The 19589-nt window shown below is 40.1% G+C and overlaps 1 protein-coding gene across 2 annotated transcripts in view; it reads left to right on the forward strand.

The window, feature by feature from the left end:
* Nucleotides 1-19589, forward strand: part of SOBP (sine oculis binding protein homolog) — a 113888-nt gene that overhangs the window by 19564 nt on the left and 74735 nt on the right. For both annotated transcript variants that reach the window (XM_064412842.1, XM_064412841.1), the window contains exon 4: nucleotides 4577-4728. In XM_064412842.1, the coding sequence (XP_064268912.1) occupies nucleotides 4577-4728 (152 nt within the window). The remainder of the gene's footprint in view (nucleotides 1-4576; nucleotides 4729-19589) is intronic.

The raw sequence follows: 19589 nt of genomic DNA on the forward strand, positions 1-19589 counted from the left end.
TTTTATCTTGTTATACAAACTACTCCCTTTGGGAACATGATTTAACACTGCAAACACTCTGTGTTTATTGCATTGTTCATTATGAAAAATACACAGGATAAAAACCACAAGGAAATGTAACTGAACAGTATCTGTGTGGTGGGTGCAGGGAGTATTTCTTCCACCTGTAATGACACAACCCAGAGGCAGAAAATCACAATATTATAACTCCCACAATATCTCTCCCTGTGAAGAGTTGAGAATTCAGAAAATTAGAGGCTGGAAATTTAGGTCTTGTGCACTATGTAGAAAGAATTTTTCTTCTTATCACCTGGTCTAATTAGACAGGACAGCAGTATGTATGTTCTGCTGAAAGCCCTCCTGTTACTATTCAGTTGTGTCAGTCCCATCTCCTCTTTGTCTCACCTGTAAGAGTGCCCATGCTACCTGTCATAAGTGTGACAGATCTGAGAGCATGCTAAACACTTTACAAAAGCAGGTCATAAAGTTGCAGGCCCAGATGGAGGGGGGAAAAAAAAACAGTTATTAAGAAGTATTTTCTTTCACTTCAATATTATCTGTGCCAGGACTTGCAAATGATATTTCTGTACTTTACAAACATGTGTCAGCATAGCTATATGTGTCCTAAAAGTGATGGTGAATGATCTTCATCAGGAGAGCTGCTCCAGTGGGAGCTCACATGATGGATGTAGGCATGGTGTCAGGATGAGCTCATGTTACTTTAAGCAGATATGCTAAGCTAGACTACCAGCAAAAGACTGAGTATGAACAAAGGAGACATTGCTGATGTAGTAAACTGGTATAATTATTGAGGAGAAGCTTTCATAGTGCAATTCTAATCAGGAAAAGATTAGAATAAAGATTGAAGACAGATAACCAGTCTTAAACTACTGGATTTGAAAATTTCCTACTTCCCTGTGATCTCCTAGCAGCAAGTTCTTCTAGCTGAGTGCTCTAGGAACAGGGATTTGATACATTTTCCTGAAAGCAGGGCAGGAATCTGGTAAAGTGATTTTCAAAGAATTCGGCCTTGAAAAACAAAGGTCTGTGAAAAAGTGAGAGGAATTTTATCTTGAATGGAATGCAAGATATGAATTTCTGGTTTCAGATTATTCCAGCTTGTGTTTAGCAGATGACAGCACTTAAATCCCAAGACTCTGTCTTTTCTTATTTCACACAGTCTTGATGTCTTGAGGCTACATTATTGCTTCTCACTGCTGGTGGAAATGCATGAAGTAATACTTACTGCCAATGTTGCAGTCCTGAATTTTGGTCACTAAATTTAATACACTGTAACAAAACATGCCTATTAGTTCTTTTCACAAGGTCTGCTCAGATCTCTACCACAACCGGTGTGAAGGAGGAAAGCACACAGTCAGGTTTGGACCTTTATCTTTGTCCCCAGTGTCATCCACACCCATAGGGCACAGCTCTGTACTCTCCCAGGCACCAAGCGTGGCTTCCTTTCTCTGCTGTTCTTAGCATCACATGTAGCTGAAAGAAAGGATTTGATTTTAGACAAAGTTTTTCCTCCCTTTGGGCTGGACTCGGTTGATGGTCCATAGAAATGTGACACTGGATGTTTTCTATTTCACCTGATGAACTGCATTGCAAAAAGTTAGAGTTGCATCAAAAATTGACTTGGGCAAATGTACACCTGAGGGAGCAAAGATGACTTGAAAAGTGATGTATTAGTGTCCTGTCCCAGGAAGTGTGTACTCTGAACCCCCTTCTGAAGTGCTGCTGTTTTCTGGCTGCTTCACATGGCCACACTCAGTTAATCCTTTTGTGGCAGTGTTCCTGAGTTTATTAAATTGAAGAGACATCTAGTTCTCTTATTGCTGTTACCATGAAATGAGAAGGATTACATTGTTTCATGACTAATGTGAGAAAGGAGTAGAATAGAGAAATAGTCTGAGTTCTTTGTGTATAGCTAGATTATTTCCTTCCCTTTCCCACTTCCTTCTTTTACAATGATGACCCTTTTGACTAATATTGATGATGCCTCCTGGATATCACATATCCCTTCCTGGAAGTGCATACAGTGTTAGTTTGTAGACCATTCTCTGCTATTTTTTTTGGCCATCAGATCCATGGACCACAAGTGAAACCATGCTGCTTCAAGGGATTCTCTGTGAGGTGATTATGAAGTTCTGCTGCATAGGGCATGGCAAGACAGCAACCTGACACAGAAGGTCCCTCTGCCTCTCCTCTCCTCTCCTTGCCAGGATGTATCTTAGAGGGTCTTTGGTAGAAGGAGGTGGTCTGAACCTGACTGTCCTGCATAACCACCTGCAGAAAAGCGCAGAGAAGTGAATAATGTGGCATTTCCATGTAAGCAGCTGCTGCTGATAGCCTGTGTAATTAGAAATAAACAATTGTGTGGGTCTTTCTCATCATCTATGGGAGATGTGAATTAGTGAACAGGAATTGAATGACAGCTGAGGTGTTCCCCCTATCAAATCAGTCATGAAAGCCCCTGAGAATCCCAGTGGTGCATCTGTGTTTCCCCCTAAAAACTGTGCCCCAGACAAGCTAACCTGCTTCAAAAAGAGCTACTTCAGCACCTACTTTGCAGTGAACTCTCTTTCAGGTCTGTAATATTCTTTTTTCATTTATGAGAGTTCCTTTCACCAGAAATGAAGGCTATTAGAAAGGTATCACTGGTAGATCTTCTCTTTTCCAAAGATAAAATGCTTCTTATCAGTAGGGGAATATATGTTACTGTTATCTGAAACAAGAATCTGCTGTCTGGTTCCTTTGATTCAGAGGATCTTCTGTTGTCCTGGTACATTCAAAAGGGCAGGTTCAGTCTGTAAGGAATTGGTTTCTTATGGTGCAAAAGTAGCTGAATCAGGGTGCCTTTGTAAAAGATAAGTACTTCAAATGACTCAGGACAAGAATGGGGGGAAGAGCTGTAGGTCTGTGCTGGAGAAGTTGGCATCCTGGACAAGACCAGTCTGCAGAGAAAGTGGTGATGACCCCTATGCAAAACCACCACAGCAGCACCCTGTGTGCCTGGCTGGTGTTACACCAGCTCAGGGCAGGCTTTCTGACCCTAGAGATGGCTAGTGATTTGGCTAATTTTGGCCAAATTGTTTTGATTTCCCTTAGTGTTCAGTGTATGAAGGGGCTTATAATACTGGCAAATCCCACTCTAAAGGGTAAGTGATACAATACATTAAACACAAATCTGTGCTATAACTTGGCCTTAAATATAGGTTTAAAGGTAGACAGTCTGATTAAAACTAAAAGGTCATTATTTTACATTGTAGAATTTTATTTGTAGCTGTAAATCATAACACAATTTGTGGAAGGTAAAAAGTTATTAAACTGGCAGTATTTATTCCAATAAGGTGAGTAAAATGCAGCACGTAGTTCTGAGTTATGATAGTCAGGGAAAGGAGCCAAATCACTCTGCTAAAAATTAGTTTGCCAATAATTTTACAGAACGATGACAGCGTAGCTTCAAAAACAAATCCTTTATAGGGAAATAGGATGGCTGCATGACAGAATCTCTAAGCTATGAATTCTCCACAGCTCATGGACCAGGAACTGGTTTAACAATTAGTCTCCAGGGATGTTTTTTCCCAGAAGTTAGACAATGGCTGCTGTCTGTAACTGAAAGGTCATTCAGTATCATAAACTGGACATAAGAACTGAAGAATTCTAAGTCAGAAATATTCCTGCTAACTTATTGACTTGATCTGTTCAGCAGGCTTGACTATTCACTGCTGTTGTCTGTGAAGCTGAGGTGGGAATGATGACCACAAAAGGATATTGCAAAAGGATATTTACGTTAGTAAATAAGCTCTGTGGTATTTTTACATGGGCAGAAGGCAGACATGCCACATTTGTAACACATGTTAGAGAAGAGCTTGAAAGAGGCTTGTGAACTCTGCCTGAAGTAAAATTTGACCAATGAGCATAATGATTATAAAGTAACCTAGCAGATTTTGCCACAGTGCTGCAACTTCTGCCTCGTTCAAGTCTATGTTTCTGTGACTGCTGAATTCACACCAAAGCTCCCTGTTTTGTATGCTAGTCATTTCAAAATAATACAGAAAAGGGGTGTTTTATGTTCCTTCTTATTTAGAAGAGGGCTCGTGTTAGAGACCTGCCTTGGTGCAGCACCTTCTGGCTGTGTTTTATCACCAGCTTGCTGAGCAGAGCATCTCAGGGACTCACTACAGCAGACTGTAAGTAACAACAAAACAGCAAAACCCACTAAACCTTCAGTCTTGGTTACTCATTTAGTAAAGAGTTCTGCGCTCTTAAGCATGCTAAAGAGTTCTTGAGATTTCCAGACATTTTCAGCAGTGCACAATTTTTGGAGGTAATCATCTTTTCCAGCCATTTTAGAAGCTTTGCCAGGCTGCTGAGTGTGGCTGGCACAGGCCACTGGCTGCCTGAGGACGAAGGTGGTGGTCACAGGCAGGCACAGTTCTGCTCTCTGGCAGTGAGGGAGTTAGCAATGAGATGAGCTGGTGCTGCTTGTATCTAAGAGTAAGTGTGCAGATGTCTGAGGAAGGTGTTTGCATCTCATGTAAACATTGTTCTTATATTTTTGTTGTAGAAGATGATGTGTCAAATGTACAAATAATGTGTGCCTGGTGCCAGAAAGTTGGAATCAAGCGCTATTCCCTGAGTATGGGAAGTGAAGTGAAATGCTTCTGCAGCGAGAAGTGCTTTGCAGCTTGCCGAAGAGCATATTTCAAGAGAAACAAGGTAAGAGAAATAAGGAAAGATGTAACCTACATAGACATGGCTTTAATCAGGCCCAGCCTGAGCCTCATTTAGCATCTAATAGAAACTCTTTTCTTTTGTTTTCTCTGTTTCACCTAGTCCCACCACTTTCCATCTGTATTGTCTGTTGGACTGTCAGCCCTTTACTAACCTTCTTTCTTTCAGTTTCTCTCAGCTTGATACTTGGGGTTTGTGAGGGTCAGGAAATTTAAATACTAAGAAGCATTAACATGAGACTCTGAATTTGGCCTTAGAGTCTCAGGATACTTCCTACACATACACAACTAAGAGGAAGTATCCAAGAAATTAGTAGAGAAAGGTTGTGTATGACAGTGCCACCAAGTCCCATGGCATTGGGATCATGGCCAGTGGTAAATGCTTTTAGGGCCAAAGTCTCAGTCCCATCACAATACTTTTTCACTGCTGCTAGTAAGCTCTAGTTTCATTCTTTAAAAGTATATCATTTTTAATAACTTATCATTGCTACAAAATACAGACACTATACAGTTTTTGGGTTGGGGTAAGCAATGTTAGAACATCTAGAGTAACGTGAATGCCCCTCCTACTCAATTTAAATTTAACTCCATCTCAAATTAGAAGCAGTCCTAATATTGAATGTCTACAAAAATTGCTGTAATCACTGAAGCACAGTGTCTGAAAATGCCCTCTAGGTTACTTCAGCAGCTGTTTTTCTGCAGCAGTATTTGTAGCGTGTCATTTAAAGAAAAATAGAAAAAAAACACCTGAAATTTTTAGTTGTTACAAAGTAACCATGTCCTTTTTATGCTTAATAGTGTGAGTCTTTAGGTGACTTTATTGTCTTAGAAATGTTTATCATTCATAAAGCTCTTTACATTTTGGCTTCCTAAGTGATGCCATTTACCCTTATGCTTCAGGCCATTCCAAGCCTGTCAAGTTCAAACTGACTTCAAGTCTCTAAATCTGGTCTTTTACATCTGTCATAATAACAAATAAGCACATATGGTTTCTAGACTTAAGATGCAATGTTAGAGCAAATTAACCTCCTTTATAAATTTGGGTCACATCATCCTGCAAAACCCCCCCCCCCAAAAAAAAAAAAAAAACAGCCTGAAGAATTAGGTTGCAAAAATCAGTAGAGTGGAATTTTAGTGGCAGTCTTGGAGAATCAAGCTCATAGTGTCTACTGGAGCAGACAGGCAAGTAAAAGTCACATGAGTATTCTGTGAAGAGTGTTGTTTACATTCTTCTTATCTAGAAAAAGTGTAGAGGAGGGAAATACATGCTCCTTAGATGCTCCTCATTTGAAAATAAATCCACGTGGATGTATGTGCATGTGCACATGTGCACTTCTGTCACATGCAGTTCTGTGTGCCCTACAATGTGCAGGGCACAGTCCAGACACTCTGGGCTGACAGGGTACAGATCTCTGTCAGCTGATGCTCCTGCGACTTCCAGGCACAAATTTACATGGATAAGATACTTCCTAGTAATGGAGGCATTGTCAGTGATCCTGGTTAGGTGGTCCTGTGTGACCAGAACTGATGAGTACCAGATAATTTGGGAAACCTTGGAGAGGCAGATGAAAGGAATTGATGTATTCTTTCTCACCTACAGCTTAGATCCTGAAATAAGAGATTTAGATCTCCACTAAATGAAAATAAATGCATGTTAACATAATGCATAGATGTACTTCAACCTTCTAGTAACCCATTGGTAGTAGAATTCAGTAATAGTTTATGACCATGAATTCAATCAGTGAGGCAGTATATGAAAAAGTTCCCTTTTTCCTGACTTACTATTTATTACCCTTGTGCTTTATTGGAGGCCTTCTTGTCCTTGTATTTTGAGAAAAGATGAATTAGAGCTTCATATTCTCCTTGGTTCCCTTTCCTACACCTCTGTTAGCTTCTTCTGGGAGATGCCAAATATTTCCATCCAGAAAGATGTCTGTATTCATTATTTTGTATGTGTATAGACACACACACACATATATACAAATATATGCACACATACGTATATAAACACAATAGATGTTCCTAATATTTTCATATACCAGCATATCCCAGTGAAATGTCCTATTATTCACTAAAGAGGTTTCAAACTAACAAAATGTCATGTGGGAGGACTTGGCAAAACATGGTGAGAAAACATTATCATGTTGATTGGCTCTGCTTCAAAGCTAAGCCAGTGAGTTGAATTTTCTTTCTCTTTGGACCTGTGGAACCTGTAATTTCACAGGATTTGACTGAGCAGAGGAAATCTGTAGCTGTCCCTTGCATGTATGTTTATGGCATTAGATTATCTGGGATCAGAATATTTAGGAAGTGCTGTTGTTAAATGAAGACAAGCACAGTAGAACTCACGCTTCTGGTTTTGCACTTCACCTGTTAGTAACAGAGTGGAGTCTTGAGGAATAAGATCAAAAGAACCGGGATGCAATAGCTTCAGATTTAACTGCTGACCTTTGCTCTGTTGCTGCTATTCCAACAGCATACCTGTCTTCTCCCTGACTCTAATGCTTATTTATGTATTTTAAGGAGTTATGCCACTCTACACTTCCTCATTTTTCAAACAGAGGAGCAAAACAGTCACGTTTCACCTGCCTTATGCATGTTTTAAACAGGGATCTCTGCCACAATATAGTGTTGTATTACATTAAATATGTACAGCTGCTGCATTTCTGGGAGCTGAAAGGACTTTGTGGTCACTTTATTTAAAGCTTGAGTTTCCTAATGGATCACGTTAAAGAGTCTTCCCTCCCTCCCCTAGATAAGAAGTGCTGTAATAAGTGCTTGCCTGAGTTGATAGGACTGTTTAAGCAGTAAAGAGTTAGTCATCACTAATGCCTTAAAACAGCACTAAGTAATGCTGTGAATTATCCATCCCTGAATGGCAATTGCTGTGTTCAGAATGAGGGCTTTTGTAACCATTCTAATAAAAAAAAAAATCTATTCCCATACACAGGACAAATGCACACTACAGTGCTGCATGCCACAGATTCCCAACTGGGAGAAGGCTTGGCATGAGCCCACCCTGCAGTGTCCTGAAAGTGCTCCACAAAGCCCCAGGTCAGCTGGGCACTGGCTGCTCCCAACTTCTAACTCCTTCTCAGCCCTTTCCTGCACTAGGTTTGGCAAGAGTACCAACACACTGGAATAAGCTGGTGCCTTCCTGGCCTTGGGAGCTGTGAACCCAAGGTGTTAAGTCCGAGGTGCCTATCAGGCTTTCCTGCCTTTTGTCCTGCTGGAGTCTTGTCTATTTGTGCTCTGGAAGCTGGGTCCCTGTGTCCTCTGCATCCATGCATAGCCAGGGCTGTCAGGGACCCTCATGCCTGGAATGGGAATTTTGTAAGGACGAAGTTTGGTGCAACCTTAAGTTGCTTTTCTTATAAGAAATGCAAATTTTGCTCCAGGTATTTTAAAGTCATGACCGTTTAAAATTATATCAGCCAGCAGCCATGCCTTGCAGGAATAGAAATATATATGTTTTGAAATTATAAAGGCTCCCTCAACAGAATAAGTTTATCTAAATTATTAGTAATAAATGAACAAAAATTTGAGGCTTTTACCCCATCAAGCAAAACCCAAAGTATTTAGAGAAGATCCAATTTAGAAAGAAGATTAAAAATAACACCACTGCCACCCCCAAACAAAAATAACCCGAATATGCATTCCTGCTCCTGTTTGTCCAATTTTCTTGGTCAAATGCACATAATGAATTTTGTATAATGACAACCTGCTGTGTATAATAATACCGATTAAAAGGAACCACTGCTGGAAAAGGGACCGTTTGGGACTAATGCTAGTACCCAAAGATATAAGATTTGGATGCCTCCTTCTTAGATTTGATTTTAGAGGCCAACTAATACAAAGTTAAGTACCAAAGAGTCACGTAAGGGCAAAAAGCACTAGACCACTAAGTTTCAGAATATTAAATTTAAAGGGAACAGTCGGACTCATAATTTCATCCAGTGAGTCTGAAGCTTGAAAAGATTAATTTTGAAATTAAATTGTTTGACTCAATGGGTCAGAAAACAAATTTATTATGACCAAGTAGCCAAACATAGAACTAGGACTGACTTCAAAGAGGCTATAAACTCTGTTCACAGATATATTAAAGAGTAATTTACTTGATTTGACTGAGACTTTGGAGACATAGGGACTGCAAGGTTCTCAGGCAGTATTTTATACTTGACCTTGTCCCTGCTGTGCACTGTCTCACCATTAGGAAAAAAGATAGATGTTTCTGTTTACAGAGCAGTCCAGTTTCATTCATACTAATAAACAAAAAGGCATAAATCAAAAAGTAAAAGTAAGCTACTCTGTAGCACCATGAAGATGTAAACAAGGATGACCCTTTTCTCCCTGTAAAGTGGTGGGCAACACTGTGTGCTAGTAGTGCAGACAGGGAGTGTGGTTCAGGGTCCTTTATCTCATCTGTGTGGCAAAAATGAATGTAAACTATCAAATGGAGCTGTAAGAAGTCATACACATTTATTTAGTTCTGAGTTTTGTTGCATTAGGCAACTCCTCACATTTTCAAGCTATATTTAAGATGATAAAGAGCATGCAACATCATATAGCTGTAGTGCTCTTGGCTGCATAATTTTTTGGTTAATGAATATCTATCACTAAGTGATAATATGGACATTTAGATACAAACACGTGCTATAAACTGGGAGTAAACAGCAGCTATCATTCCCCAGAATTATTACTGAGGATTGTTAGAGAAAGTTCTCCTGATTTCAAGCTTAATTGTGCAGCCCAACAGTGCATGAGAGATATTTAACAATCTCACTGTTAAGTCAATGAGTAATGGCAGAAAAAAAGCTACTTTCATCTCTTTCTTATGCATCTACAAAATTTAATTTGTAAAGTGATCATTATTCATTGAAATTCAGAAAATTGCTTAGAGCAACTTGATGCAAATAATGCTCTGACCAAAAAAAAGAAAGCTTAGCTGTTCCTTTAGACTCCCTTTCTATAGTTGAAACGCATGGGGCTCTGAATAGAAAATCTATTTCTCCTAGAGATTTAACTTGCGTTAATCAGGTGTTCAGAAAGGTCAGTGCAGAGCAGGTGTCCCACCATCTTTGCTTGCAGTTGCCTGTATTTGGTTCTGTGGAGCTGTAGAGAAAAGCAGGATTCAATAAATGGTTCCCAAAGTGCCGTTTGCGTAGAGCGTGCGTGCGTGCATTTGTGTGTGCACATCTGCGTGTGTGTGTGCGCCTATCTGCCACGGCAGCCAACTGAAAAGGTTTCCTGCAAACGCTTGAAGGTAGAGGGGGAAAAGACAACAAACATCTCCATAGCTGTGATTGCTTTGTTGAGAGATAAATGAGCGCTGATGAGTGAATGCAGATGAGACGCTGAGTCTGCAGGGGAAACAGCTCAAGTGTGGGGCACAATTGCAAACTTCTTTGAGGAACTGGCTGGAGAAGGAGGGATAAGGAAAAGAGCCTCATTCAGAAGATGTTTTTAAAGTTTGTGGAGGGTTGAAGGCTGCAGATATAGTGACCAAGAATCTGGAGACTGAAATATTAAGAATATCCTGAGGTGTGAAAAAAATGGCTGGTATTGGTCAAAAGAAGACTGGCATCATTGTCTTGCTGTCATTGGCTGGCCTGGTTATTTACAGAATGCTAAACCCAGAGATCTCATAGAACTGCTTCCCTAAACAGGAGCTAGGATTTTTCGTGCTTAGAAGAGGCAAATGAAATTGCAAATTAATCTGCTGAGGCTATCAGTCAGAATATCTCGCTGCTCACCCACAACAAAGCAAAATGCATTGCCATTGCTAACAATGAAATGGGCAGCAGCACCTGACTGATGCCACCAGTGACTTAATGAAGGGATCTGGCAAACCCAGCGTGCTTGTCAGTTTGCAAACTCAATGGACATTTTAATGTCCATCTGCTGCCATTTAATACTATAAATTTGAATCAAATTCCCATTGTCTGAATTACTAGCAGGTATCCAATCCAATTAAAAGGCGTGTTCACTTTTAATTTTAACCACCATGTCACATTACACCAGTCGTGTTGCTTTCTGGCTGCTTTGGTTCTATCAAGATGAATATGCTAATTACAGCTGCCTCTTGGGGGGCAGGCATTTGATTCAAACAAAGCTACCAGTTTATGTGAGGTGTCCTCACAACAGTTTTGGACAGCTTCAACGATTGCGCTTTTCCTTTTTCCCAGAAGCAAGTTTTGTTTACATACAGATGGCACAACAAAAACCACTAATTGTGTTAGGACTTGACTGGAAATGCTTTTAAGTTTCTTGCACACTGGGTGAATGCAGTTTAGAGCAATGATTTGGATTTAAATAGATGTTCTGACACCTTGGTATTGGAGAAGTGAAAGAAGTTGCTACCTGCAGAGTGACTGAGCGAGAAATATGGCCAGTAACCATTTTTCTGGAGGTTACTAAAGAGCTTTACTGAGGTCTTAAATCACTTAGGATGAATTTTTGAAGGGGAGAGGAGGATACTAGAAGATAACGGACATTTTGCTCCTTTAAAAATTTGGCAAGATAGACTTCATGGTCTGCATCCATGATATTTTACATCACCAAGGGATTTTCAATTAAAGAGTTTAAATGAATAACAATCATGCATTCAGAAAATAAGCATATATTATACATACCAGTACTTACTTTACCTCTGAACCCCTTTGGTTCCAACCTATGTGAGCTAGCCAATTGCTCAAAAAAATGTTGCTCTCCTCTGTTTCATGTCTCAGCTCAGGTTGCCTTAGATTAACCTTGGCTTTTATGAAATTAGGCAACTTCCAGCTTTATTTTCACATGCTCAACACAGAATGAGCATCAAGAACAGTCCTTGTTCTGACAAAAGCTTAGGGTAGATCTCCAAAGTGAATCTAATTTGCACAGACTATATTTGGTGCCACTCTTCCCTTTCCTAATGAACACATCAATCATTAATACTAATATGAGCTGGGCAAATAAAGAAATGCATATTAAATGTTTGTTCAAAAATATCATGACATTTGAATAAATTATTGCCTTAATGGCATCTGTTCATTTATCAGTCAGCTCATTAACTTAGGGAAATATTGAAAGGGAGGTTGAGTATTTTTTTCACTCTATATATTTTTATTTGAAAACCAAAATTAAGCAAATATGGTTTTCAAAAATGTGTTTGGATTAGGAACAATGTTGTGAGCAACACCATTCGTACACACTTCTGAAAGGGTGTGTGGAATACAGAAATTGGAATTGATGGCGTAGTTTGACGAGGCAAAATTCCACCCAGGCAGGGTAGCATGGTGGGCAGAAGTAAAAAACCTGAGAGGCCCAGATGAAGGTGGAAGGTAATTTCTAGTCCTAAAGTGTCTCAGGAGATGACATTGCTGTCACATTTCACAAGTGGCAAAGTAATTTGCGCAGGTGAGGCAGCAATTCGGTGGTGTTGCGACATTTCTTGTCAGCTGACAGTCTGTATTTAATCACTCCGTTACACTCCCAGTGTGGGACTTTCCTCTCCATCAGCCATAGGAATCTTGCAATAAATTCAAGGATGAAACTGAGTCAGACCAAGGGAGTAAATCACGTTGTCTATCTTTTTGGCCCCTTCTAGCCAGGAGAGTTTCATCCCTTTAGGTTTGTTTGGAAATGTCTGCTGGTTTATGGGAAGCCTGGAGAAACCCTTACACCCATTAACCTTGAGTCTGGCCTTGTGAGTTTAAATGAGGCTAGGAGAGGCCAAATGGATATAACTTATAATCTGCTGGATGAACAGGAAAATGTACTACTGGGGATTGTTAGTTGAAGTCAGTTTCTTGCCATAAATCAAGCCGTGCTCACTGTGCAGGCGTTAAACTTGATGGAAGAATGAGGTGGGTTTTATAGAGAAAAAAATCTGAAAATGTAAAATGTCTTCCCAGTAGAAAATTGTTTCTCCAATAATGCTTGATCACTTGGTGACCAGATAAATTCAGTGACTGGCTGTGCTCTGTCAAAACCCCAAGCATTTACAGCTCACCTGTTTGAATTTAAGTTGAAAGTCAACATATGTTGTGAGTTGTCAGACTTGTTGAAATTTTGTATCTTAAATGTACTCATCTGTTCAGTAATATTTAGAAACAGCCATTTGATTGTGTGCAGAGGTGGGGAGCATGTGTCCTCAGCTGTTTTTGGTTTATTTACTCTCCAGCCTAAGAAGCAGGAGGCCAGACCCTGCCGCTGTCGCACAGAGGGGCTGGCAGAGATGCTCGGGCAGGAGCCAGTCCTTTGGGATGAGGGGGAGACATGGCTCTGAGCATCTCTCCAGCCCTTCTCCAGGCTTTGTGAGGGAAAGGGCCTTTAGTGGGGCATGGTAGCCTGGTGCAGCTTTCCTGGGGAGCGTGGGAAGCCACCGAGGACTCAGCACCTCCATTAGACTGGCCGAGTGCAGTGATTTTCCTCTTACCACATGGATGGATGCAGCACTGCAGTGTCCTGTGTGCCTATGGACCTTTTCTCCCTTGAAATCTGGAGTCTCAAATGAAAAAGGAAACCTGTTGAATTAGAAATCAAACAACTCAGTCTCAATAATTCTTTATTATTTTTAATTTAGCCCCCAGGCTTTCACAGTTGTGGTGCACAGTGCTACTGAAAATTAGGTGGAAGAGAGTTCCTAGAACTAGAAACATAAGTCTTAAAAGATTAATCTAGAGATTGAAGCAGTGCACTGACATTTAAATATTTATGGGGAGAAAGGTTTGAACTATTTCATTGTGTACTATTAAAATAATGGTTGACTTTGGCTATTGTTGAATGGTCCAGTCTCATACCTCCTTTTGCAGAAGCAATTTATCATTATCACTGCCTTGATCAGGCAACTCCCTGTGAGTTTTGACTAATGTACAAGCATTAAAAGAACAAGTAGCTGTACTACTGCCTTTAGTGCGTGAAGGTGATAACTTCAAGCTGAGGAAGAAGGACCAGAAGCTCTGAAAGAGGAGGTTCTAAAATGTCAAGGAAAAGGGTTAAACAAGAAAGGGTTTAAAAAGGGGGAAAAAAGAAGCGTTGAATCTCTCTGGAGGCTATTTAAGAACACCATATTAGATGCACAGATGGTATGTATACCTCTGAGCAAGGAAAAGTAGAAAGGGGAGAGTAAATCTGGCATAGTTAAGTGAAGAAGTGCATAAGCTTAAAGGGACACTGTCAACTTAAAAATCACACTTTTACTGGAAAATTTGTTACCTACTACTGTTACAAACAACACCTATGATTACTGTAACTGAAAGATGAGACAAAAAACTCCCTCTGTTTTTTTGTGTACTTTCTTTGGGCCTGATCCAGATTCCATTGGCATCAGCGGGTGACATCCCACTGCTTGCAATTAGCTTTAGATCAGGCCCTGTGCATATTTGCCCTGTACATTGTGTACATGCAATTCAATTATTTTGCATCTGGTCTGTTTTCCTATTGTTTCTGTGGTTTTTCACACAGCAAGAGAGGAAAAAACCTTTTTTCTTTCCAGATTGGAAGTGTGGTTATTAAATGATGGAAATGCCACCAGGGTCCTAGGCATACATGTAGCAGAAATACCAAATGTTTTGCCTTTTTAAGACAAAACACTTCCTTCAAAACATTTGAAAACATGATCAATCAGTTATAGCTAAAGGTTCCTGAGGTGGAGTCCAGAAATTATCTGAAAGGTACAGGTACCAGGCAGTGTAGGAAGTATAGAACAAGTGGCTCTGTAGAAAACAAAAAGCCACCTGTAAGTCCCCTGTGCCTGTAAGCCATCCAGCCATGGCTCTGACCTCTTCTGAAAAAGTGGAACAGCAGAGAAAAGAAATTAAATTTCCTGTGTCCATCTTCACCACAGAGGATGATGAGGAAATTCCTGTCCCAAGGACGCTATCCACAGGAAATCAGAGTGTGGTCTTTTAACAGAAATTGCAGTCTCTTAGGATGAAGTTACGGAGCAACTTCAGCAACTCGAGAGCAGTAAATCACCAGGAGCAGATGGTGCTCAGCCGAGTGTTCCTAAGGAAATAAAAGTGTGAAGCAGCAGAGATATTGACAAGGATCTGCAATATATCATTAAAACCGGCAACTGTTCCTGAAAATTTGGAAGTCTTTTGTATGGTGCTTAAAAAAAAAAAGCAAAACAAAAACAAAAAAAGAAAAGGAGACATAAGGTTACTTTCTTCTTGAACACAGGAAATGAGAGTTCCTAAATAATTTTTATTTAATTTGCTTAACAGCAGAATAAAGTAACTTCAGTTAGGCATGACCTGGTAGGTAGTAACACTGTAAAGAACAGCTGGGATATAATTTTTATACATAACAGCTTTTAGACAAAAATATTAGGCAATTATTTGGACTCAGGATCATGTTTGCTGGATAAGATTAATTGGTTTTGATGTGTTATTTGATGTCTATAGATAGTGTGATGCCCTCCATGGAAGCAGTGAATGCAGCATACCTCAGTCCATGTTTTCATAGGAAGCTGGACGTTTAAATAAGAAAGTGCTTGCATTGAAAAGGGCTCAAGTTTCCTGCCAAAAGAAAAATTACTTTATAATGCTGAGGAGTGTTTTCGTATGTGCTACACAAAATTTTAATTCAATTTTCTTGAGAAAAATGAATTATATTTTAAGAAAAAAAAATTGGATGTTCTAACAAAAGGCAGATACTTGATGCACAAACCCACTCAAGCACATTCCTGTTTCTGCAGTTATACCACATGGGAAAGGAGTGGTACAGAGGTTTTGCCCAGCAAACACGGCTGGTGTGTACACACGCACGGAAATCAGCTGAGGGAGGCAAATTAGAAGTTCTAATGGATTTGAAATTTAGTAAAGCACTTGAAATGGCATCTCATGAAATCTTACCCTCAGATTAATTCAAATTGCTTTGGATGTGAGCACTGTCAAGTGGCCTGAAAACAGACTCAAGGAATGAAGTAAAGGGTGGTGATAAAGAGCAGCATATCAGGTTGTGGATAGAGAAGTGCCAGAGGGACTTTCGTGAGGTTGGTCTTGTTTCATATTTCATTAATGATCTCCAGGAGAGAACAGAGAACAAGTTCACAAACTCTGCAGCTGATACTGAGCTAGGAGAAGTTGCAGATACCAGAAAGGACAGAAAATAATTCTCTGGAGTAATTAGAAAGAATGAAAAAATCCAACTTGTACTTTTCCAAAAGCGAGATATTATGCCAAGGGGGGACAAAAAAGCAACCTGAAAAAAAATCCTAGGGTGAAGCTAGAAGACAACCTGAAGCTGAGGATAGGAGAAGGGCAATAAGTTGGGTGATGCAGATATAATGGTAGTTAAATGGGCAAGGGTCTGGAGTGGTAGTGTTGAGGAGGATAGTTTGGTGGTTGCTGTAATGTGGATAGAACAAGGGGTGGCAAAATTTGGAAAGAGTTTGGATATGCAGAGTTCAGTGATGAGACTAATCAAAGATGCTTTCAGGAATACAAAAATGTTAAGCCTGTGGAGAAGGAGGAGAGGGCTGGACCAGAGGTTCATCTTTTACAGTTTTGATGTGTAATACTTTGAGGTGTTAGCACTTGTAGCTGGGGCCTGAAATGAGCTGGTTTGCTGGGACTGACTAAGCTGGGAAAAGCAAACACTAGTAAACACAGTGGCTGGTACTGGCAGGGGGATACATACACTGTCCTCTGTGTATTTTCTGTCTCCTGCAGAAATGAAGGGACAGCATGCTCAGATTCAGCAGAAGCTATTAATTGCCAAAAGTACACCGCCCATTTTTAGACTCAACTGTTGCAAATAGTTGAAGGCCTGAGTGACAAGCTGCTGAAATAAACAGGAGTGCTCTGTTTGGAGTAGCACTTGAATTAGTACTAAAATTAAATGGTGTAGTTACAGAGGTTTGATAAAGCTGATTACTATTAGCAAAGTGTATAGCTAAACCAAGTGAAAGAGCAATAGAAACCAAATATCATTCATGAGAGATGATGCCTGCTGTGTCAGCCCCAGATGCATCCTGTAACTGTGTAGACTATAGGATATTTTTCATTCCTTCCTTCAGGTATTGGCTGTTGTCAGCTGCAGTTTGGCAGATGAGATGAACAAATGGGCTGATCACTATGGTGAGACCCATCTTCCTCATCAGAGTGGTTGCACTGCTGGCACAGCAAGCATGAAGGGCTCTGTGACATAATCCAGATCCAGATTAACGTGTCCCATTTGGTTGGGCAAATACATAGATGGTGTAAACAGGCAGAGCTTTATTAAAATAAACGAGGCTACTTCGATCAGCAGTAATTTTGGCCCAATGTAGGAGTTGTAATAACTCCATTTAGTTCTTACTGGGTCTGCAGAGCAGTAGGTTTGGTATAGTCTTGCTGGGGAGTTTTTTGTTAATATCACTCAAATGAAAATGTTTTGTCTCACTTTCAGTTATTCTCAAGTCTCTCTTAAAAATTTTCAGCCTTCATAATGCAGTTGTCAGGGTCACCACACTGCTCTTTTGGAGTATTTTGAAAATGTCAATATTTTCAAGTATTTGCTGTTGGTGAAAATATGGAAAGTGTAAAAGACTTCTTATAAAAAGACTAAAGCAGTATGTGAGGTTGTGTTCAATCTCACACAATAAGGGCTGTTTTTAAAGAAGGGTCATGTAGAGCTCTAATTCATTATATCTGGACATCTCAGCATAAAATGTAGTGTGTAGCAGCTTCACTATGTTTACCTTATCCAAAGAACACAGTGGAGCTATTACAGCATTTCACCTAGTTTGTAAGTTGTTTCCTAAAATTGATTTCCTAACGACAGCTTACAGCAAATGTGGTGATTTTGAGCTTTTTATTTTTTCAGCCTTGAATTTAGGCGTGAATAACTCAATACAAATTGCAGAACAGAATATGCAATAGCATGCTGACCACCAGTTTCAAAACAAAGGAAGTATTTTGATCTTGTGAGTGTCAGGGGCAATATTTCCACTGGAGTCAGTAGGATGAGAACTGAATCACAAACTTCAAGCCAGTGGTGGCATTAAAACAGGAAAAATGAGGAATTCGATGTTTGTGCTCTACAACTATAACTTTTTGCTGATAAAGCTGTATAAGGTATTTTAAATTTAACCTAATTTATATTAAATAAAATAAAGCTCAGGTTTGCTGCAGTTAGGCTGGATAGCTTTTTATGCTCCAGTAGCCCAGGGCAGGGAGGTAGTGCACGTTTTTCTTCCTTTACCATTCTGCCTTATCCTTTCCCTTGCTTTATTAAATGGAACCTTTCTAGCCTTCACAATACAGCTGCCAAACTTTTAACCTCTCTTTGGCTATGTCTTCCTACATTTCCTATCCTCTTTCTGCATTTTCATTGGCAAGGTTAGGATAAGGTATGGCATTTTCTGTTCCCTATTGTGTTCTGTATCTGTAGCATGTCTTACATTGTCTTAAGGATATTTTCTTAGGTTGCTTTTTTTCATTGAAAGGTGCTGAGGAGAGGAGATTCTCAGTTGTTTTTCCTCTGTGCCCTTAATGGGGTTAACTTACCACCCCATTAAACAGTCATTTCTTATGTGCAATTGTGATTGCTGGAATGTAGGTTGCTATTATTAATCATCTTTCCATCCTTGCTGTTACATTAATCATGTGAGGAGACATGGGCGTAAGTTTGGATCCAACAGGATGACAACTTCTTGTTCATGGTGATCTGAAATTCAACCCGTGAAGCAAAGAATGACTTTTACAAGTCATTTTCATGTTTGCCAGTTTTGAAGGCAGCTCTGTGCCATTTTGCAGTACTCCATGCTAATTATGACCTGTGTGGATTTAGGGATTTCATGAATAATACAAGAGAAGCAGGAGCAGTTGGGAAAAAAAAACCAACAAACCACCCGGTTTCACACGTTGTTTGTGTCAGGGCTTGGTAATGGATTTACCCTCAAACAGAGTCAGCACTAAGAAGACATTCTGGTTTGCAGGGCCTCACACTGCGCACGCAGGAGTCATTTCAGTTTTGCACGCACGGCGCTCTGGCTGCTCTCCCTTTGTTTCCAAAGCGCGCGTGCTCTGCCGCATACATGTGCCCTCCCATATTCCTACAGGAAATCTACTTTCACGCCCAGGAGGGAAAAAGTCTAGCGTGTTTGCTGCATGTTCCTTCGGGAAGCAGACGAGCAGAGAGGACAGTACAGCTGTAGACATTCTGCACGGAGATAATCAGTGCCCCAGCAGGAGCACCTTCTCCACACAGCTGTACAATTCCCTTTGCTCCCTAGAAGGCACTGCACCCTACGTGCAGTTTCCAAGCTACATTTAACACAATTGCCCATCAGCACTTAGGAAGCAGTTACCACAGAAACCCAGCAGAGACCAATTAGTCACATGATTAAATTAATTAAAATAACCCAGGGTATCTGCCATCTTGCTTCTTTCTGCTATGCATAGCGCATGACCCAGGCAGAGATGTAATTGGGTAGCATTATTGTGTCTTTTAATCCTAGAATCATCTTCATACTGTACTGTAGGTGGTCTTTGATTTTTACTTTTCCACGGGTCCACATAAATCCCCTCCCAGAGATCCGTCTTATTCCCCTGCTGCAGAGACGCTTTATTCGTTTTCTGGAGATCTGTGTTATTACACAAAAAAAATTCTCCAGCCTCCTCAATAAGCCAAGTAGTATCGAATTTACAAAACATCAGATTTAACAACAGCAAGATTTGTTATGTTTGGGATAAGAGGATTTGGAAACATTTTGAATTGCACAGCTAAGACTTTTGGAGGTCTTTAATGACAGCTCTAACAATACTTGCCAGGGAGAGCTCTGTAATATGTATTAGCACTTGACCTGAGAATTGTAAAGCACTAAGAAAAGACTGTATGTTGTGTCTTCATTTCACAAGTAATACTGTTACTGCAGTG

The sequence above is a fragment of the Passer domesticus genome, chromosome 3, assembly GCF_036417665.1.
Source record: "Passer domesticus isolate bPasDom1 chromosome 3, bPasDom1.hap1, whole genome shotgun sequence".
Classification (NCBI taxonomy): domain Eukaryota; kingdom Metazoa; phylum Chordata; class Aves; order Passeriformes; family Passeridae; genus Passer; species Passer domesticus.